This window comes from Chiloscyllium punctatum, chromosome 4, assembly GCF_047496795.1.
Source record: "Chiloscyllium punctatum isolate Juve2018m chromosome 4, sChiPun1.3, whole genome shotgun sequence".
In the NCBI taxonomy this organism is placed as follows: domain Eukaryota; kingdom Metazoa; phylum Chordata; class Chondrichthyes; order Orectolobiformes; family Hemiscylliidae; genus Chiloscyllium; species Chiloscyllium punctatum.
Genome location: NC_092742.1, coordinates 55,200,373 through 55,223,606, shown reverse-complemented (window position 1 = coordinate 55,223,606; position 23,234 = coordinate 55,200,373). Strand labels below are relative to the sequence as shown.

General features: G+C 40.6%; 1 protein-coding gene across 5 annotated transcripts in view; it reads right to left on the bottom strand.

Moving 5' to 3' along the window:
- ktn1 (kinectin 1) overlaps positions 1-23,234 on the bottom strand; it is a 146,836-nt gene that overhangs the window by 51,271 nt on the left and 72,331 nt on the right. For all 5 annotated transcript variants that reach the window (XM_072568781.1, XM_072568784.1, XM_072568785.1 and 2 more), the window contains 8 exons: positions 22,782-22,893; positions 14,163-14,350; positions 13,190-13,258; positions 11,764-11,801; positions 10,460-10,550; positions 7,833-7,901; positions 5,628-5,665; positions 5,458-5,548 (listed from right to left, as the gene is read on the bottom strand). In XM_072568781.1, the coding sequence (XP_072424882.1) occupies positions 5,458-5,548; positions 5,628-5,665; positions 7,833-7,901; positions 10,460-10,550; positions 11,764-11,801; positions 13,190-13,258; positions 14,163-14,350; positions 22,782-22,893 (696 nt within the window). The remainder of the gene's footprint in view (positions 1-5,457; positions 5,549-5,627; positions 5,666-7,832; positions 7,902-10,459; positions 10,551-11,763; positions 11,802-13,189; positions 13,259-14,162; positions 14,351-22,781; positions 22,894-23,234) is intronic.

Below are 23,234 nucleotides of genomic sequence, written 5' to 3'. Positions count from 1 at the left end.
GGCGTTCTTCCTCCAGGCGTCTGGTGGTGAGGGAGCGGCGGTGAAGGAGGCCCAGGACCTCCATGTCCTCGGCAGAGTGGGAGGGGGAGTTGAAATGTTGGGCCACTGGGCGGTGTGGTTGATTGGTGCGGGTGTCTCGGAGAAGTTCCCTAAAGCGCTCTGCAAGGAGGCGCCCAGTCTCCCCAATGTAGAGGAGACCACATCGGGAGCAACGGATACAATAAATGATATTGGTGGATGTGCAGGTAAAACTTTGATGGATGTGGAAGGCTCCTTTAGGGCCTTGGATAGAGGTGAGGGTGGTGGTGTGGGCACAGGTTTTACAGTTCCTGCGGTGGCAGGGGAAGTGCCAGGATTGGAGGGTGGGTTGTTTGGGGACGTGGACCTGACCAGGGAGTCACAGAGGGAACGGTCTTTGCGGAAGGCAGAAAGGGGTGGGGAGGGAAATATATCCCTGGTAGTGGGGTCTGTTTGGAGGTGGCGGAAATGTCGGCGGATGATTTGGTTTATGCGAAGGTTGGTAGGGTGGAAGGTGAGCACCAGGGGCATTCTGTCCTTGTTACGGTTGGAGGGGTGGGGACTGAGGGCGGAGGTGCAGGATGTGGACGAGATGCGTTGGAGGGCATCTTTAACCACATGGGAAGGGAAATTGCGGTCTCTAAAGAAGGAGGTGGTCATCTGGTGTGTTCTGTACTCTATGCTACTTTCTCCCCACCCCCACCCTCTAGCTTATCTCTCCATGCTTCAGGCTCACTGCCTTTATTCCTGATGAAGGGCTTTTACCCGAAACGTCGATTTTTTGAAGCTACTTGGATGCTGCCTGAACTGCTGTGCTCTTCCAGCACCACTAATCCAGAATCAAAATATGAAGGTAGGCTAGCCAGTAATATTAGAAATGATAGTAAAAGTATCTTTCAATACATAAGAAACAAACGACAGGCAAAAGTAGGGGGCCACTTCAAACTGATGCTGGAAGGCTAGTAATGGGAGATAAGGAAATAACTGGAGAACTTAAATACTTTGTGTCAGTCTTCACAGTGGAAGACATAGGTAATACCCAACAATTAAAGGGAGTCAGGGGGCTGAGTTGAGTATGGTTGCCATTCAAAAGAGATAGTGCTAGAAAAGCTAAAAGGTCTTAAAATTGACAAATCTCCTGGCCCCGATGAGCTACATCCTAGAGTTCCGAGGGAGGTGGCTGAGGAAATAGCGGAGGCATTGGTTGAGATCTTTCAAAAGTCACTGGAGTCAGGGAAAGTCCTGGACGATTGGAAGACCGCTGTTGTAACTCCATTGTTCAAGAAAGGATCAAGACAAAAGATGGAAAATTATAGGCCAATTAGCCTAACCTCGGTTGTTGATAAAATTCTAGAATCCATCATTAAGGATGAGGTTTCTAAATTCTTGGAAGAGCCGGGTCGGATTAGAACAAGTCAATGTGGATGTAGTAAGGGGAGGTAGTGTCTGACAAACCTATTGGTATTCTTTTGAAGAGGTGACAAGTAGGTTAGACCAGGGAAACCCAGTGGATGCGGTCTATCTAGACTTCCAAAAGGCCTTTGATAAGGTGCCACACGGGAGGCTGCTGAGTAAGGCGAGGGCCCATGATGTTCAAAGTGAGCTACTGGCATAAATTGAGGATTGGCTGTCTGACAGAAGGCAGAGAGTTGGGATAAGAGGTTCTTTTTCAGAATGGTAGCCGGTGACAAGTGGTGTCCCAGAGGGTTCAGTGTTGGGGCCGCAGCTGTTCACGTTATATATTAATGATCTGGATGAAGGGACTGGGGGCATTCTAGCAAAGATTGCCGATGATACAAAGATAGGTGGACAGGCAAGTACGACTGAGGAAGTGGGGAGGCTGCAGAAGGATCTAGACAGTTTGGGAGAGTGGTCCAGGATGAAGTTCAATGTGAGCAAATGAGAGGTCTTGCACTTTAGAAAAAAGAATATAAGCATGGACTACTTTCTAAACTGTGAGAAAATTCATAAAGCCAAAGTACAAAGGGATCTGGGAGTGCTAGTCGAGGATTCTCTAAAGGTCAACATGCAGTTTGAATCAGTGATTAAGAAAGCGAATGCAATGTTGTCACTTATCTCAAGAGAGTTGCAATATAAAAGCAGCGATGTGCTACTGAGACTTCATAAAGCTCTGGTTAGGCCCCATTTGGAGTACTGTGTCCAGTTTTGGGCCCCACACCGCAGGAAGGACATACTGGCACTGGAGCGTGTCCAGCGGAAATTCACACGGATGATCCCTGGAATGGTAGGTCTAACATACGAGGAGCTGCTGAGGATCCTGGGATTGTATTCATTGGAGTTTAGAAGGTTAAGGGGAGATCTAATAGAAACTTACAAGATAATACATGGCTTGGAAAGGGTGGACGCTACAAAATTGTTTCTGTTAGTCAGAGAGACTAGGACTTGTGGGCACAGCCTTAAAATTAGAGGGGGTCAATTCAGAACAGAAATGCAGAGACATTTCTTCAGCCAGAGTGTGGTGGACCTGTGGAATTAGTTGCCGTGGAGTGCAGTGGAAGCCGGGACACTAAATGTCTTCAAGGCAGAGATTGATAAACTCTTGACGTCACAAGGAATTAAAGGGCTATGGGGAGAATGCGGATAAGTGGAGTTGAAATGCCCATCAGCCATGATTGAATGGCGGAGTGGACTCGATGGGCCAAATGGCCTTACTTCCACTCCTATGTCTTATGGTCTTAAAATCAAGTTTTACAACAAGACAGGTGTATGGTATCCTTGAGCCACTTGATTTCACAATAGTAAGACTTTGAAAAATGAAGTCTTGTTAGTTTTGAATTCATTTTCTGAACCAAAACAAGTTTCTGGAATTAGATAGATCCTATGCATAATTAATTCATCTCCCAATAGGAGTGAAGGCAAAGGCATTATAGTCTATGGTGAACAAAGAACTCTTTAAAAATTACAAATCTTCCACAAAACAATGTTTGCAGTGACCCTGCCAAGAGCACAGGACAAGAGTAAGAAATATTTGCCTCAAGAGAGAGTCAGGAAGTAGTGTGGGCCAATTAGATCCTTCAGTTTGTTTCCAATTAAATAAGGTAACAGCTAATCCGCAACCTAATTCTCCCTGAAACTCACATGCTTGAATATATCTTTGGCCAATACAATTTGCCTTGCCCATGTTGGATTCATATCACAGGAACTTCCATACCCACTTCAGTGGTTGGCAGGATCGTGTAATGCCTCATCTGAAAGCTGACAACTTGGAAGATGCAAATGTTCCCAAAAGGACAAATGACCATAAACCCATAAGACAAAAGAGCAGAATTAGGCCATTTGACCCATTGTGTCTGCTCCACCATCCGATCATGATTGTCAACTTCATTCTCCTGTCTTCTCCCTGTAATTGTTGATCCCCTTACTAATCAAAACCTCTCTCATTCGGTCATACGATGACTTAGCCTCCTCAGCCTTCTGGGACAATGAGTTCAACAAATTCACTATCCTCTAGCTGAAGGAATTCCTTTTTGTTTCAGTTCTGAAGGGTTGCCCCTTCATTCAGGAGCTGTTCACTCAGGCCCTCATCTCTCCTACTAAGAGGAGATCTTTTCCACATTTACTCTATCTGGACCTCTCTATTCTCTAAATCGCAATCAGATCCTCCCCTCACCCTTCTCGGGTACAGACCTAGAATCCCTCAACACCCATCACATGACAAGTCTTTTGCCAAGGATCATTCTTGTAAACCTCACCCCTCCCCCAAGTCTCTCCTCCCTACCTTTTATCTTAGCCTGCTTGGCACACCCTCCTCATTCCTGAAGGGCTTATGCCCAAAACATCAATTCTCCTGCTCCTTGGATGCTGCCTGACCTGCTGCGCTTTTCCAGCCACACATTTTTCAGCTCTGGACTCCCTCCAACTCTAGCACATCCTTCCTTCGATACAAAAGCCAAAACTGCTCACAATATTTCAAGTAGAGCCTGCCCACAGTCCTCTACAGCCTCAGTTGTACATCACTGCTCTTGTAATCTAGCCCTCTTGAAAAGAATACGAACATTGTATTTGCCTTCATAATTACCAAAGGAGTCTGCATTGGCAATGAGGACTCAAGTCCCTTTGTACTTCAGATTTCTGAAGCCTTTCCCTGGTACGTCCATGTCTTGACCTTTCTTACCAAATAGCATAATCTCACACTTTCCCCACATTGTATTCCATATGCCACTTCTCTGCCCACTCTCCTAGCCTGTCCAAGTCCTTAAACAGCCTCCCCATTTCCTCAACACTACTTATCCCTTCACTTATTTATGTGCCTTCTGCAAATTTAGCAAATGCCCTTGGTTCCTACCTCCAAAATAGTTCACGTGTAACGTTAATAGTTGAGATCCTAATACTGGCCTCTGTGGAACTCCACTTGTCATGGAATACAATGCAGAAAGAGAGGCCATTCAGCCCATGCAGTCTACAATGACATGCCAAAAGAGCATCCCATCCAGACTCACTCGTAAGCTCACATGAAGTGAAGTGATTAGTAACCATGATCAATCCATCTAACATTTACATCTCTGGATTTAGGGAGGAAGCTGGAGTACCCAGAGGAAACCTAAAACAGGCAAATGGAGAAGATGTAAACTCCACAGTCACCCAAGGCTGGAATGAAACCCAGGTACCCGGTACAGAGAGACAACAGTGCTAACCACTGTGCTACCCTTCAGGATAAGCTCATGCAGGTATTGAGCAAGCCTGCACTGAAACATTTAGTGAAGTGATCACTGGCTACCATCCTAAAAACCCTTTATCCCCACTCTGCCTTCTAGCAGTCAGCCAAGCCCCTATCCATGCCAATACCTTGCCCCTAACAGTGTGCCCTTATTTAGCAGCTTCCTGTGTGGCAACTTTGAACTGGAGATGGCTCACACAGCAGATACAGATGTACTAACTGCTTACTGAATAACAAAGTACATTTTCCACTGCAAGGCAATTGCAAATGCAAGTTGGAAACAACTTCACTTGCCCTGGTTATTGTTGGTTTCAAGAGCATCAGTCGGATGGCTGGGAATTGTCTTCCCAATGTCGTGGCATAGTGAGTACCTTCTCTCTTCTTGGTTGTTTTCCCTTTAATCACTACCATCCCTACCTCACACCTATTTATCAACCTCGTCCAACCCACAAGAGATGTCAATTTAATGACTGAAAACATGTCTACCATCCAAGCAAGTAAAGCTAACTAGGTTATTTTACCATGAACAGGCACTTAAAACACAATTAAGTTTCTAAAAAGCACCACATGAAAATTGGAGCAAAGGATCTGGTTTAAAACACATGAACTCACAGTTCAGATAATGAATCCTTATTTATGGAGTACCGTTTAAGCTAATCACTCATGAACTTTGTACTTTTGTGATAATCAAGAAACCCGATTTCTTAATATAGCTAAATCTGTTGCTCTCCATAATGGATAATTTGAAATGCTTTACGTACCTCAATTTCTGCCCCTTTGTTTGCCACTTCAATGAGTCCAGTTTCTAACAACTCTTCAACTGTTTTTATTTTTTCATTCCGCTCTTGAAGACTGGTTAAAAAGACATGACAAACTCATACAAGGGAAACAAAACGATGGCGGCTTAAACTAAACAGCCAAGGTGACTCACCCTTTTTGCATCTGTTCCAACATACATAAAGCTGAAGCCTGCATACAGAAAAGTGCAAGATGAATTTGCATTAAGAATCTCTAAGGTCGAAACATTCAAGAATGCGTCATTACATTGATCAGTGTTATGTGATGCATAATTCATGAAAACTTTCCAAAATTCTGGTCTCTTCCATGCTAATGGATAATTTGAATCATTTTACATATAGAAAAAAAGTCTATAAACCTCTCATTTTGTCTATTCTGCAATAAACTAATTTCAGCAATTTTGAGCATAGAGAAACAAAGTTCATTTGGAGCTAACAAGAAGAAAAATAGAAGAAAAAATCCAGTAAAAATAACAAAGTTATCTAAAATGAGGTACTGTGAAGGAGAGATTGATTTGTAACTGATGCTTAGGTTTGGTCAACTCCTTTACTATCTTTGGAACACTGGTCCTCAAAGTTGTGCCAACCTTTTATCCTACTCCAAGATCAAACTAACTGACACAGCCTTCATTTTACTATCATTCACATGCCTCTCCAAGAGTGAGTGACTTAATGTTCCAAATGTATCCAACTCAACTATCGCCAGTGGCAATGCACTCCATGCACCCACCACTCTGTGGGAAGATCTGACCTCTGACGTCTCCGCTAAATCTTCCTCCAATCACCTTAAAATTATGCCACCTTGTGATTGCCATTTCTGACCTGGAGAAAAAAAAAAGTCTTGACGATTCACTCTATGCCTATCATCTTGTACACCTTTATAAAGTCCTCTCTCACCCTTCTTCACACTAATGAGAAAGCCAAAGCTCCCTCAAACCTTTTTCACAAGGCATGCCTTCTAGTCCAGGCAGGATCCTGGTAAATCTCCTCTGCACCCTCTCAAAACCTTCTACATCCTTTCTGCAATGAGGCAACCAAAGCTGAACATCATATACCAAGTGTGGTCTAGCCAGGGCTTTTTAGAGCTGCAGTAAAGTCTCGCAGCTCTTCAACTCAATTCCCCTGCTAATGAAAGCCAACACACCATACACCTTCTTGATAATTCTAACAAGATGGATGGCAACTTAGAGGGATGTATGGATTTGGACCCAAGATCCCTCTGTTCCTTCACGCTGCCAAGAACTCTGCCCTTAACCCTGTTCGTGGGTTCAAATTCGACTTCCAATATGAATCACGTCACAATTTTCTGGGTTGAATTCCATCTGCCACTTCTCAGCCCTGTCAGTATTCTATTGCAACGTACAAAAGCCCTCCACACTATCCACCACTCCACCAACCTTCGTATCATCAGCAAACTTACTAATCCAAGCTTTTACTCCCTCATCCAAATCATTTATAAAAATCGCAAAGTCCCAAAACAGATCCTTGCGGAACACCAGGTCAGAGCTCCAGGCTGAATACGTTCCAGCTATGGCCATCCTCTACCTTTCTATGGGCAACCAGCTTTATACCCAGACAGCCCAATTTCCTTGTATCCCATACCTCTTTTTTCCATTGGGAATTTAATTAAACACTTTACTAAAATACATGACCACCACATCCACTGCTCTACCTTCAATTTATTTTGTCATATCCTCAAAGATGTCAATAAAAGGTTTGTGAAGCATGACCTGCCCCTCTCAAAGACTATCTCTAATCAAATTATGGTTTTCCAAATAATCGTAACTCTTGTCTCTCAGGATCCTTAACAATAATTTGCCCACCACAGACCTAAGACTTACTGGGCTGTAACTCTTCAGATTATCCCTATTCCTTTTCTTGAACAAAGGAAAAACAACATTTGCCACTCTCCAATCATGTGGCACTACTCCAGTGGACAGCGAGGATGCAAATATCAGCGCCAAAGGCTCCAATCTCTTTCCTCGTTTCTTGTACTAACTTTGGGAGTATGTTTCGATCAGTGGTGCTGGAAAAGCACAGCAGGTCAAGTAGGATCCGAGGAGCAGGAAAATTGACATTTCAAGCAAAAACCCTTCATCAGGAAGGGCCCTTTGGGTATATGTTGCCTGGCCCTGGGGACTTACCTATCATTGGGTCATCAGGATAATCCAGCAAATTTTAGATATTTATTGGATTTTCTTGTTTAAAACTCCAACAGTGGGTGCTAGTATATTAACGTAGCTATTATACTACTATAGTAATTTTTAATTTGAAATAGTAAAGTCAAAAAGATCAACAGAACTAATTTAAAGAAAAACTAAGTCAAAAGTACATCTTACCTGTTCAGATGTCTGAACCTGTAGCTTCTGCACTTCAGCTGTTAAGGTATTTTTCTCTTTTTGCAAACTCTAAGTATTAAAGAAAAAGTGTATTCTTGGTTTATAAGCATATATCTTTTCATCAAGTGAGGGGGAAAAATAAAGTGTAAAAGGATGAACTTCATTTTGAGAGACTACCCAATGTTGAGAAAGGCAGATTATTTGAATGACAATACTCAATATTACATGTGCAAACAAACTCCACTTGCCCAACCTTAGTGTACCCTATTCTCAGAAGGCTGCCAACTCCACTAAAATAATTTCAAAAGAATCAAGTTCACAGTGCCAAACTATTTCTTCTTTCATCCTTTTCATAGTGTGATAATGCTGCTCCTTAAACAAGGTTAGATTGTTCTTTGTTACCCCCCACCCCACTTCACACCTGCTTAAAACAACTAGTGAAGTTAGGATTAGGGCTACTTTTTTGAAATGTTTTGAGGGAGTCTGGCCTGGTTCATAACACAATTATAGTAAAGCAAACTTCAGAGTCAGATACACAAGATAGTTGTCACTGTAATGAACTATACATTCAAAACTGAAAATTTAGGTATCAAAAGAAACGTTGTTTTCCACTTCATCTCACCGACACTGAAGCGCGCACGCGCGCACACACTTAACTACTCAAGCTACAAGTATTTTCATGCAGTCCATTTCATTCAATCCCTTCATTGCTGCATAGCTGTTCAAACCTTTATTCAACTGAAGCAATCAACCTACTCAATCACTGGCTATGAAAGAGCAGGTAAATTTTAAAAAAAGTCAAGTGCCACCTTTGTATTTGGGGGACAAAAGTAAAACTACTTGAAATTCAGTTGTTTTAAAAAGAAAGAATGGAAAAGGCAAAGTCACCCTATCCTATCAAACCATAGGGCTGCTCTCCTTTCACAGATGAGTGGTGGTGCTTGAAGCCAAGTGTTACCATACTGCAGCTAAGGGCAGAGATGGGAAAGATAGGGCCTTCACAATAATGTCAGGTAAGGTCATGTCTTACTAAGTTGATTGAATTTTGAGGTGGCAACAAAAGGTGATTGATGAGTGTAGAGCAGTGGATCTTGTCCATGTGGATTTTAGAAAGGCTTTTGATAAGGTCCCTCATGGCAGGCTCATCCAGACAGTTAAGATGCATGGGATTCACAGCGAGTTGACCGCATGGATTCAGAAAGAACTTCCCCATAGAAGGCAGAGTGGTGGTAGAAGGTTGTTTTTCAGGCTGCTGCTGTGTGACTGGTGGTATCTCCAAGGATCCATACTGGGACCTCTGCTGTTTGCGATTCAAATGACTTGGATGAAAAATGTAGATGGGTGGCTTGGTAAGTTTGCAGATAATACAAAGATTGGTGGAGTTGTGAATAGTATAGAAGGTTGTCAAAGGATACTAATCGAATAAAGATCAGCTGCAGATATGGACAGAGAAATGTCAGATGGAGTTCAATCCGGCTAAGTGTGAGGTGCACACTTTGGGAGGAAACGTTAAGGAAAATTATACAGTTAATGCAGGAGCCTGAACAGCACTGATGTGCAGAGGGCTCTTGGGGTTCAAGTGTATAGCTCTCTGCAAGTAAATAGGATGGTAAAGAAGGTGCATAAGCATTGTTCCCTGACAAATAAAGGAGAGAGTGTACAAGAGTCAGGATGTCATGTTGCAGCTTTGAAAGACCTTTATTAGGCCACACTTCCAGTATTACATTCAATTCTGGTCATCACATTACAGGATGTGGAGACTTGAGAAGGTGCAGAAGACGTTTACCAAGATGCTGCCTGGATTAGAGGATATGAGCTATAAGGAGGGGCTAGAAAAACTCAGGTTTTCTTCTCTGGAGCAATGGAGGCAGAGGAGAGACTTGATAGAAGTCTATAAAATTATGAAATGCATAGATAGGGTTGATGGTCAGGATCATTCTTCCCCCAGAGTTGAAATATCTAAAACTAGGGGGGGGGGGGCATGCATTTAAAGGTGAGAGGAGGCAAGTCCAAAAGGAGATGCAGGGCAAGTTAACCACAGAGTGGCAGCAGTGTGGAATGCAGGGGTGGTGGTGGAGCCAAATACAATAGGGACGTTTAAGAGACTTTTTGATAAGCACATTAATATGCAAGGAATGGAGAGATACAGACCAAGGGCAAACAAAAAGGAAATTAGCTTTATTTGGTGTCATGTTCAGCGTGACATCATAGGCTGAAGGGCCCATTCCTGAGCTGTACAGTTCTGTGTAGGCTCAGCCAGTAGAGGTTTTGAAGCAATTGGTGTAACACAATGACAAATCAATTGTCCAGCCAACTGATCAAACAGACTCCAGAAACTTTTTTTTAAAAAATAGGCCAGTTAGTGCAGGTAGCTGACAGTGCAGAGTGATGTCAATAATAGTGTGGGTTCAATACCTGCACTGACAGAGGTTACCATAAAAGGACTCTTTGCCCTCCCCTGCATGAGGATGCAGGATGCAAAGTTCGACAACATTTATTCAATGTTGCATGATTTTAAAGCAAAAGGTCATTCTTATTTAAGGGACAAACCCAAACTGTCAACAAATCAACACAGTCAAAAATCCACAGGCTACACTTAGGAAAGAGTTCTAGGTTCTTTGATATACCTGTATGTCCTCCTCTTTGCTTTTTACACAAAGTTGTGTATCTTCCAATGATTCCTCCATCAACTTTATTTGCTTGTCTTGCTCCACAATCCTTTAAATTGAAAGGAATTACAGTAATGCATCATTCAAAGTGATACATTATCTCACAAATGACCAAGAAATGTGAACTTGAATTACTTTTCTAGCTGTGCATTTAGTAAACCAAAAAAAAAGGCCCACAACAATCGAACTGTTAAAACAAGCACAACCAGGGTAACATTTCCTTCTTTCCCCAAAGCACTGACATATGACAAGAGGACCAATACATTAACAGCCTCCACCCCACCATCAGCCTTCTCCAGACTAAAAAAGCTGAAAGAGACCTGTCTGGACAGCTTATGACACATCTAAAAAGGACTTGAACCCAGGCATTCTGGCAAAGGAATAGGAACACTATCATAACACAAGACCCCCTAAATAGTTTTTAAAAATGACTATTCCAGCAGGATCACAATCAAATCCCACCCTTCCTCTCAAATATCTACCCAAGTCATCACTTTGCACTTTAACAGATGCTTCTTTGATCTGTATGCTGAGGTTAGATATCAAAACATACTAAATTTACAAACCCAGGCTAGTTTATACTGAACTTCTAATGCCCAATCATGACTAGGCAAAAGCCAGATTTTGAATCTGGTTCTAGCTTTCAAATAGAGCCAGTACAACCAAGCAACAAGAATCAACAATCAAAAAGTAATGATTGGAAATACATATTAAAAAGCATTAGAAAAATTTGAGCAAATGAGCACAACAGGTTTGCACTTCATACTATTCACACATACACATCCAAGGTTCAGGATGAATGATTTAAATTACTACCTGTGCAAACACACACTCGTGACAGATTATCTTTTAATCTTTGGGGGTCAATTAACCCCAGAATAGGAGAGCAGCCAGGTACATTAATGGTCATGTTTATTGACCTGGAATCGTGAAGGGTAACTAGTTCATTAGTTGTGCTGGAGAAAGAGGAAAGATCAAAAACCTCCATACCATTTGATATATTTCTTCAGTTCCCTCAAATGCCAAACATCACCCTTTAATTTGAAATGTCAAATATTTGAAAAGAATTGCACTCTCCACAGAAGGAAACGTATCCTTCCACAGAAAGTATGAAGTTGTGCCACCCCGCTCACTTTGCTGTCCTCATTGTCAGTTTTATTAAACTTGGGCGAAATCCTATATGACTGAAAGGTCAGTTGTGTATTTTTTTAAAAATACAAACACAAGGCTAACAATGTAACAGTGACTTAGATTTGACTTACTTTTTCTGCAACTCATCCACTACACATGCCGCAGAAGCCTAAATGTAAAAACAAAATGAAGCAAGATGCATATATTGACAAATTGCATCTTTGGTTACAATCTGAAAAACTGAGCACATTAGAAACAGGAAATTCCATTTTGGATATTGATCAGGTTTTCTGTGGAGTACATCAAAAGATAAAAGATGCACTGATATGCATATAAAATTGCTAAGTAAATGGCTTAAGATAAAATAAAAAAAAGTTACACTACTCAAAAGTACTTCACAGAAATCTAACAATTAAGAAGCAATTTAAGCACACATAAATACAAACACAAAAGCAATGTCGGAACACCATATGGAAAACAAATTTATCGTCTCCCCAGTTGAAGTGAAAAGTTCACAGATTAAAGCAGTTGATCCCAGAATTTACAACAGTTCTTTTATTCTTCACTCATACCAAGTTGTTGAACAGCATTTTTACTTGCAAAGTGAACACATCTTTAAGTGTTGGCACTAATTTAGAAACAGATCCATAACCATGCATCATATGCCTCTGAACTGCGATTAAACACATTATTTCATAGATTTAATTTCAGTGTCAAAGTAAATGTCTACGAACATACATACTGCAGAATTTTATTGAAAGAAATTTCAGTGACAGAATATACAACTGTGGAAGTAAATCTTCCAACAGCCATATTTACATACTCAAACATAATTGCATTATGGAACAAAAAAGATCAAATGAACTTAGGTATTTTAAGATTTCTTGGTTATGACCAAAATATCAGTTCTGGCTGGTTTTATTTTCTTAGCTCAACTAAGTAGCAGAACATGAATGGGTCATAAAAGTCCTAACTGAAATTGGGTTAAGTCAATAAACAGTGCAAATCGGTCGAACTACAGACCAACATTTTCTAAAGATTAGCAACATATTACAGATGCTAGAAATCTGAAACAAACAGAAAAATGAAGTAACTCAACAGCTTTGGTAGCATTTGTGGAGGAAGAAACAGTTAACGTTGAGTCTGGTATAACTTCTTCAGAAGTAAAATGTCTTAGGAATGGATTTTTTGCTTAATACTTTTGACAGAGGCGGAGGAAGAGCAAGGGGTCCTCCCATTCTCTCCCTGTCACTTTAATTTACATCCATTTTACATCTCTTTTGCTATTGCACCACAATTAACATTGAACTCGCCTTTTGCACTGGACCTCCACAGCATCAGCCCCATTGCTGCCAGGCTGCCTGTCAAAAGTATTTGAAAAAAAAAAATCATTTTCCAAAACTTTTCATTAATGAAGAGAAATCATACTGGACTCAACTTTAATTCTCTAATTTAGCCTAGGTTATTTAAATAACTCTTCCAAAAGAAACGTTTTGAAGAGTGCACATCTTTAGATGTCAATAAATTGAAACTGATACCTTCAAAAAGTTACCGTACCTGTGATGTCACTTGGGCATGAAGATTTTGCATCTGAGCATTCATAGCTTGTTTCTGTTCCAGAAGATCCTTTTTATTTCAAGAAGTGAGCAAAAAAGAATAGGTGAAAAATGTCATGATAAAAGGCAGGGCATAAATGTTTGAAAATAACGTATCCAAAACAGTTTTAATTATTTCCTTAAACATTACATTTACATTGATCCTTCCAGTAATTAATACATTTGCTATTTACTATTCTGTTTTCAGTACAATTGATAGGGCTCCCCATGCACTTTTCTAACCTACTTGAACACCCAAAAATTCTTAAAAGCCATGATGATTCTTGGTTAGATTAACTAAGTATTTTTGCTCAGGATGGGTACCAGGAAAAACAGAGGCTTTTGCATCAGTTAAAAAAGGTAAAATTCTCTCTAGTAACTGGTAAAAGAAAACATGGAAGTGTGTTAGGAAACAATGGTGCATGCACGGTTTGAGGTGGTGTGGTGGATGACGAAGAGGAGAGGCAAAAAAGGTTGCAATTCATACTGGACTATTCCTGGCCAAAAGGCACTATATAACCTTTAAGCTCTGGCAATATTGTACCAGCCTTGATAATTAGCACATTTCAATTCTTCTCCTCTACAACCAACGATGATTGAAATAACAAACATTATACCAAAGAACAGTTCTGAATGCTCCACTGTAATAAAATCTGTCAATGTGCAAAAGGCATAGAAAAAAAACCTGATTTCTGAACCCGAAGACAGGATGCACTAAGAATCGCTGCCTTAGCAGGGTCAATTAGAAAACAGCATTTTTTTTAAAAAAGAAATCAATCTGCATGCTGAATTCAGTCCTTGGGCAGCGGGGAAGATGGGGTACAAGGTAAGAGCAAAGACACAATGAGAAAGCATCAGTCATCTCCAGAAGGAAACTACAATCTGAACATCAACTTCGATGTAGTTTTGACACTTAGATCCATGACTACCAATACCTGCACTTGTTTCTTCAGGGCCTCATCTGCAGTAGCTCGCTTTTGTTCTGCAGTTACCAGCTGCATAATCTTTTGTTCTAGTTGTTGTTTGGACACCATGGTATCAGTGAGTTTACTGTGCAAGCTCTGGATCTCTTTGGTTTTACTGCCAAGTTCATTTTCAGCAACCAGAAGTTTACTTTGTAAATCTAAAGAAAATGTTACAATAAAGCCACAATTAACAAGACAAGGCACTTTTGTTCATGTCAGTAAAAAGTACTACTTTCTCTCATTATCTCCAGTGATGCTAAACTGTTAAATTAGCTGTCCAGTTTAATTGTCAATGCATTTTTAAAAACTGAAATAAATATTATCCACATCTGTTTAGCTCACTAACTTAGTCATAAGTGCACTTTTCACACTTTATCTTTTAGAATTCCAAATGTGACAATAGTCAATCACTGTTGCCCAATGCCAACTGCAAAAGCATCATCAGGTACACAAAAACAATGCCCAAGACTTTATGGCAAGAACTGTGAGGCAATCAACATCTCCAATATGAAGTTACACCTTCTACATGTGCTTGTCTATAGGGAGAGAAGCAAAATATCACTGCCTCATTGGCCCAGCTCCTCCAAAACTATCACTTTAAAAATGATGAAATTTAAATTTCAATACCCCATATACTACGTACTGGAAAACATTAGTGTCTGTTCATTCAACTTCAAGTAGCTTTTGTCGTCCTTGACTCAGAGTACAGAAGAGGCCCTGTGGCCCATCAAGTCTGTACCACCATAAATACACTAATACCTACACTATTCCTACTTTCCCATGAGACCCACAGCCTCAAAATTTTATGACAAAAGGTGCTTATTCAAGTACTTTTTAAAAGGTTGCGAGATTTCCCACTTCAACTAGTCTCCCAGGCAGTGCATTCCAGACACCTCTCCCCTACAACTACCTTTATGGGTGGACAAATTTTGCTTCCAATCTCTGCTTTTCACCTTAAGATTATACCCCTTTGTTCCTAATCCCTCAACTAAAGGGAACTGCTGTCCTCTATTCACTACGTTCATGCCCCTCACAAATGTTATACACCTCTATCAGGCCCCCCACTTAGCTTTCTCTGCTGCAAAGAAAACAACTCCTGCTTATGCAGTCTCTCCCAAGCAATATCCGGATGAACGCCCTCTGCAGACTCTCCAGTGCAATCGTATCCTTTCGATACTGTGGTGATAAAAATTGTACATAGTTTTCCAGGTGTAGTCTGACTAAAGAAGTTCAGTATAGATCCAAAATAACCACCCTGCTCTTATAATCTAACCTATAATACATTTCTTCTTTACTTTCTAAAAAAAAAGCACATTGCAAATCCATTCTTTTTCATTAGCACTTAGTCTTATTCCTTCATAAAATTTATTATTGTTGGCGATAACAACAAGCTCGAATAGAAAAAACCTTTTTTTTCCCCCTTGTCTTAACCCATCATTTTATCACTAGTTTGTTCTATATTTGATTTTGCATCGAGTTCACAGTCGAACATTCACTTCTCTGGTTAAAGTTGTCATGCTTTGTGTAAAAATTGTTGCAACCAGATTACTTGAAGGCACACTTACTTGCCCTGCTCTCTCAAATTTCAGATTCCCTACATCGAAGGCACTGCACTCCTTATGACCATATACAGTAAGTAATATATGACACAAAGCATTAAAACTAGAGTTAGCATGATAGTTTATAGTAGGCATGAATTTGCAGATGCACAAATTGACTTGATTTGGACTAAGAAATACCAAAAAAGGCAACAATTCTAATGCTGTGCACTGCAATCTCAAACTGATTATTCTCCATTCTCATTATACATCCCTCTCCCCAGCATGAAAAAACACAAGTTGCTGGAAAAGCTCAACAGGTCTGGCAGTATTGAGAAGAAAAATCAGAGTTCATGTTTTGGTCCAGTGTCTCTTCCTCAGAACTAACCATCCTAACAGAATCTAGCGGGGAGTTATTGAGCTGACTATCCTGCATTTATTGCTTAACAGTTGGAGTTGGGTACAGTATTATGCAGTGATGACCAGAGTTATGATAACGAATGGACAAACGGAAAGGCTTGTTAAAGGAGATTCGCTCCTAACTTTCAGAAGAAAACTGGTTAATCTTTAGAACTGCATGCCTGCAAGTGTTAAATCAGGCAGACTCAGTCAGCATTAAAAAGGGTGATAGGAGGATTCAAGATGTTGGTGATCTGAATAGATCAGCCTTGCTGAGTTCTGCACCCCAACTCAAGGTAATAATATTTTTTCACCCCCCACTTTAGATTTTTGGGCAAAAAATGGTTAAACAGTAAAACAACCATTTAAATCCTTTTGGAGTGTGCGAGAATAACTAAGGGGGAGCTAACAGCCAAGTCTTAACACTCAGGACACTCAACAACAGTGGGTGGGGGAGTGGAGCAGAAACTGTAATTGGGGAAGCAGCTGCAGCGTTAAAGAAACGTGTGCACTGCAGTACATTGTGGATGAACTCAGTGATCCAACAGCTGATCCAGGAGATGAAGGAAGAGACTCTTAATCAACTGGAGCCCATATCAACCATGCTACAAAAGCATGAGGAATTGGAAGGGCTCAGGAAGCGAGCTGAAGAGGTTGAGCAGCAGACCACGGCATCGGAGACAGAAGTTGAGTCTTTGGCAGGATGGATCCACACCCTTGAGAAACATGTTCAGGTCCTGGCTGAGCAAGTCGATGACCTGGAAAATAGAAGGAGGAGGAAAAATATACGGGTCGTTGGCCTACTAGGAGTAGTAGAAGGTGGGCAGCCAGCAAGTATTTTTGAAGACTGGTTGCCACAATTTCTTGGCTGGGATGCAGAGGTGGACCGGGTGAAGGCTGACAGAGCTCACTGGGTTGCAGTGCGCAGATCCAGTCAGGATCAGCACCCCTGCCCAATTCTGATAAGATTTCAATGCTACAGGGACAAGCAGAGAGTCATGGAAACTTCTAGAAGCTTGGGGAGAGATCTGCAGGCCCTGACCTATCACGGAACTAAGATAATGTTTATCCAGGACCTCTGTGGCAGTGATCCATAAGAGGAAATCATTTAGGGTTAAGAGAAGGTTAAAAGGACCTCGGTATTCAATATTTGATGAGATACCCAGCAGTGCTTCATATTACTTACGAGGAGACTTTGCAGTCGTTTCATTCCTTGGAGCAAGCCAAAAACTTCTTGGACACTTTAAAATAATGTAGATGTACTTTTGGATATGGACAATAGTGCCTGGGTTTTTTTTGTCTTGCTTTCATTTCTTGTACTTGCACTCTTTTCCCAAAGAAGCTGTTGGTGGTTTCTTTCTCCGAGCTGGAGTGGTATTGATGTATTGTGGGGTGCGGGCAGAGTGCTCACTGTTTTTGTTATGCCTTTGTGTTTACAAATGTCCTTTGTGTGGTTTCTTCCATTGCATGGGTTTGGGGTGCAGCTCGAGCTGGAAGTTGGGGGGGGGGTGGGGGGGGGGGGTTGCGGGGAATGGAGGTGTGTGTGGGAAATGTAAGCACTCGCCATGGGCAGGGGTGCCTTTTGTGTTTCGTGATTAGTTTTAGTTTGGTCTTTTTTTGTAAATAGACTCAGTCTCCTTTTGAGTATACCCAGCGTGTTCAAAGAGGACTTCTTCCTCTCAGCAGGTCAAAGAGGATTGTAAAGGATCATGGTTGCCAGCATTCTTAAATGATGCAGCTGGAATATCAGAGGGATTCATTCACCAGTTCAAAGAGAAAAGGTGCTGTTGAGCCTTAGAAAGGAGAGGGTGGATGTTACCCTGTTACAGGAGACTCATCCTAATGACAAGGAATATTTTAAGTTACAGCAAGGTGGGTTTGATCAGGTGGTTTTCTTGTCTTTCAGTACTAGGAGCAGAGGAATGGCAATACTCATCCAGGAGGGTCTCCCACTTAACTTAATAGATTGTGTTAAAGATGAGTATGGTTGGTTTGTTATTATTATTAAGGCTGTTCTACATGGTGAGGAAATTGGCATTTTGAATGTCTACTGTTCTCCGGCCCACCCTCTTAGATTTCTGACGGATGCACTAAGCTGATGGCCTTGGCGTCGTGGCATATCATATGGGGGAGGGTTGGTAGACATTTAGACACATTTACACGCCACGGGCGGAGATGTTACTTTTTTTTTTCCAAGTCTCATAAATGCCACACAAGGATTGATAATTTCCTAACTCCCATGGCCTTTTTAGATTTGGTGGGATCCTGTTCAATTGGGAATATTGCCATTTCTGATCATGCAGTAGTGTATTTAATGGTTAAGATTAAAGGGTGATGCAATGGGCTCACAGTACTGGCAAATGGATCCCTTCATTCTCAAGGAGAGCAAGTTTGTAGAATACTTCTTCAGGGAATTTGAAGTTTTTTTGGCCACTAACTCAGGTACAGTTAGTAATCCATCCACTCTTTGGGAGACTGCTAAAGCCTATGCAAGAGGGATTGTTATTTCATACTCTGCCAGTCAGAAGGGAGAGCAGCAGCATCTGCTTGAGGCACGACTGAAGACAGCGGAGACGGCATATTACAGTAGACTGTCAGTGACAAAGCTGCAGTGGATCACAGCTCTCCAATCCATCTTAAACTCCATGTTAACGGATACAGCAAGGAAAGGAACTTTCATTTGCAAAGCAGAGGTTGGTTGAGCATGTTGATAGGCTGGGTAGATACTTGGCATATTTGGTCAGGAAGAACAATGCCTCCTAATATATTGCTTCTATTAGGGAAGGGAATAGCACTCTTACGTACAATGCTAAAAAGATTAATGAGGTGTTTCGGAGGTTTTACTCTGAATGCTGTGCCAACATTTGGGATAAGATGGAGTCTTGTTTTTAGGAATTTGGATCTTCCTGGTTCTGCTGAACAAGCATCGCTCCTTAGTGTTCCGTTAACAGCCCAAGAGACATAGAAGGCAGTGAGGCAACTTCCAAGTAAAAAAGCAGCCAGCCCGATGGCTTGCCCAGTGGGTTTTATGAGGAATTTGTAAACATACTGTCAGGGCTGATGCTAAACATGTATAACTATTCACAGTCAGGATTGCCTCCTGCCATCCTTGACAGGGGCCAATATCTCATTCTCAAGGGAAAACCCCAGAAGACTATACCTCTTACAGACTCATCTCGCTTTTAAACTCCGATTTTAAAATTTTAATCGAAGACTCTGGCATTCAGGTTGGAAAGGGTATTGCCCTCTATTGTTGAGGATCAGACAGGCTTTACAAAAGGGTCGCAGACCGTTGATATGGTTGGACATTGAGGCTTCCCAGGCAGAGTGTCCTTTTATTAACCTGTCGTTTCTGGACAAAATGAGGATACTGCTGCAATCCAATAGTCATTAATACTATCAAAGTGCTGAGGGCAATGTCTAAAACATCTTTCCATACTCCCATAGTTGGTATGCCAGGTTTCCGGCCATGGACAACGGATCCTGAGTTTAAGTCCTGGGGAAATATGGGAGTCTCTTGTTTGAGTATCTGTTTGAAGATGAAACTTTAATGTCATTTGATCAAACACCAACTATGGATTATTGAGCAGGAACAGCTTCAATTTTTTTCAGATCAGAGATTTTATCCAAAAAGAAAAGACTACGCTTCTGACCAAGTGTTATAGATCTGATATGGAAAAGAGGGTACTTCAGGCTAAGAGCACTCAGTAGTTTGGGAGGGGGGAGGTCCTCAGGGGATATCGAACAATTATGGGAGGCCTGAGAGAGAGCGTTAGGGTTAGAGATCACTCCAGAAACTTGAAGGGACAAATAGGAGAGCACGTGGAAGATTTCAATATGTAACAGGACCCATGCTATGCAGTTAAAAGATCCTTCATTGGGCTCATCTGGCCCCAGATCATCTTGCAAAATTTAAGCATGGAGCATCTTCAATGTGCCCCAAATGTAAAATAAATACAAGTATCCTCACTCATTGTACGGAACCTGTGGCAGGACTGCAAACATTCTGGAATAGCAGGAGTAAGAGAGGGGGATTTTGGGGACCAAAGTCAAGTTGGACCTGGATGCTCTTCTCTTGGGTTTGCTGAATTCATCTCCCTTAGATTTACATGGGAGAAAGCTTTTTAGCATCCTCACTTTTTGTGCAAAGAAGAACATTCTGATGTGCTGGGTGTCTGAGAACCCCCCCAGATCTGTCAGGGTGGCAGATCCTTTGATCCTTGAACTTTCTTATAAATATGGTGCACCAGAAAACAGAATTTTTAAAAGACATTGCAGCCATTTTTAAGTTATTTGAAAGCTGATCTGTCCACCATTTTAATTAGGGCTTTTGTCTCGCCATAGTGGTTTGGCTTAACAAGCCTAAATGCCCTGAGAGGAAGGATTTTGAGCAAACAAGTTTAATAATTGATGCTCTCGAAGGTTGAGCACTGAGGTCTTGTTACACAGAGTGCCATTATTTACTTACTTATTTATTGATGTGTAATAAGTGTAGATGTGAGCTCTTTTGTAGAGTAGTACAGTGGTTGATTTAATGTGGTTTTGTTTTTGTTATATTTTCATATTACAAAAATAAAAGAATACAATTTTTTTTTTAAAAAAGTGATAAAGTCTCCATTTTTTTTAAACTCTGACAGCTGAGAAGTATTTCAGTGGCCAGCAAGCATTTTCTAGACTTTAGCAAAGATTATATGCAAAGAGAATAGAAGTCTTGTATGTAGTGAGCAAAGAAACAAAAAAATTGACATTGCAAGAATTTCCTTAATTATGCAATTGAACTCTTTCAGACTGAACTGAAGAAAACATTATTTCAGGAGACAGCTTTTCAAAAGTCTGTATTTCTGATTAGTTAGGTAACTCTGTTCTATTTTGCTAAATAGTAAACCAAATCAAGATGCTTAAATGAAAAAAAAATTTCAAATACTGAAAACAATTAAAATAAAGACGAACTGAAGATCAGTCTGAGTCATGCTGGTTTAGCATGGAATACGAAAGACTATTGACATTTACAAACAAAAAGAAAAATCAGCAATCTTTAGAATGCAAATGCATAGGCAGCAACTCTTTCACTTGTTTTGGACAGTGCGGCTTACTTAGCTTGGTGAAAGGGTCAAAAAGATATTTTTAAATTATGCCATAAATAGAAATCCAATGAAAATAAGTATATAAAGTAAAACAGCAAATGCATCTGGTATAAGGATAGGGGAAGAACATTACTCAACACAGACAGCAAAATGTGGGAAGCCACTCAAACATGCCAAAGGACTCAGGTACAAATCATAAAATTTTCACTTACTCCATGTACCATGGTAAATAACTCCATAGCCAAAGCCCATCAAGAAAGCCAAAGTGTCAAGTAGAAGTTACAGCAAACATATTTCCAGTTAAAACATGGAACACAATACATAATGCAAAATAATCACCATAAAGCTAAAAAGGGGCTTAGTCACCTAAAGAAATACTATGATCACACTGAAAAGGTGCCAAGGGCGACAGAAGCTTGCGATTAAACTTCTAACTTCTGAATCATGTTTTTCTCTCCACACTGTACCAGACTTGTTTCTAATGTCTGTTTTATATTCTATTATTTTAATTTGATTCTTTTTTACATATGGCATTCTTCTGAAGCTTTTGTAAGACACTTTATTTCACCAGGATGCTGCCCGTGACAGAACATTTCAACCACAAAGGTGAGGCTGGATAAGCTTGGGTTGTTTCCTTTGGAGCAGAGAAGATTGAGGAGAGACCCGACGGAAGCACAGAAGATTGAGTGACATGGACAGGGCGAATAGCAAGCTACCGCTTTCGCATAAATAGAAAGCAAGGTCAATAATAAAAGGGGTCATAATATTAAAAAGGTGAAGGCAAGAGATTTAGATAGGCGAGGAGAAATCTCTTCACCCCATAGGATTGTGGGGTTGTAAAATGCACTGCCTGGGAGGATAGTTGAGATGAGAAATGTTAAATACTTCAATAAGCATTTAAAATACCATACTATTCAAGGCAATGGCCTCATGCAAAAAACAAAAGGGGAATTAGTGTAGGGAGGATATTTTGGCAGTCCAGATGCTTGATGGGCTGAAGGACCTCTTCCACATTGCATCACAGTATCCTTCATTAGAAAAGGTAAAGCATAAACAATAACATTTCTTAGGCAGTTCTGTCTATGACCAACTCAACACTGCAAACATTCCAAGTTCAATAGTCTGAACAGACTATACCCATTGCCATGCAAGAGGAAACAGGTAGGGTACCGAAATAAAAAGACTCCTTTATTTGACACAGTTGAAAGGCTAACTCTACAATGCAATGTAACCAAACCAAACCAACTGCAATGGTGAATTTCTACAGTCAAAAAAATTTTTTAAAAAAAAGAGTTCTGCAGCAGCCACTTTCCTTATGTACATCCTAGATGAATGGAAGTGTGCAATCAGATGATCATTCAGCTTTACTAACGAACTTAAGATAATTATCAAACATGTAGGACTATTCCTTGATCAACAATATCATACTAGACAAGGATTAACCAGAGAACTGCATCTTGCAAGTTTGCTTCAAGGGAAGCAATATATTAAAAAAATGGACAAGTGGGGATGAAAACAACTTCTTAAATTTATATTGTGAAAGATGATCAAGTATCTGTTTCGATTACCTTGTTTTGTACCCTGAACCTCTGTCAGCCGTTTCTCATGCTCTGCAGTTACATTCCTGAGAAATTTCTGCATATCCTCTTGTCTCCTTTCAACTTCCTCTTGCAACTGAGTCTGTGAACAAAATCAGAAAGTGTCAACATTTTTTTAAAAAAAGGTTACCTTCAGAAACTTACAAAATTTTAACATAGGAATATATGAGTCAGAGATGAATGATAAATATCTATACAACTATGAGGCAAAGTGAAATGTCCATGGTGAAACTCTACTCATTTGTCCTACTTCTCAGCAGGTTATTCGACTTATTCCACAAAAGTTTAGGATAAGCTCACATAAGCCTGTTTCTTAAGCCACAAGTGATTGATGTATAACATCTGCCAAAAATTCAAAAAAAAAGAGACTTAACAAGGCAAGAGAAAAATCAACAAAGAGAGACAGGAAAGGATATTGTACAA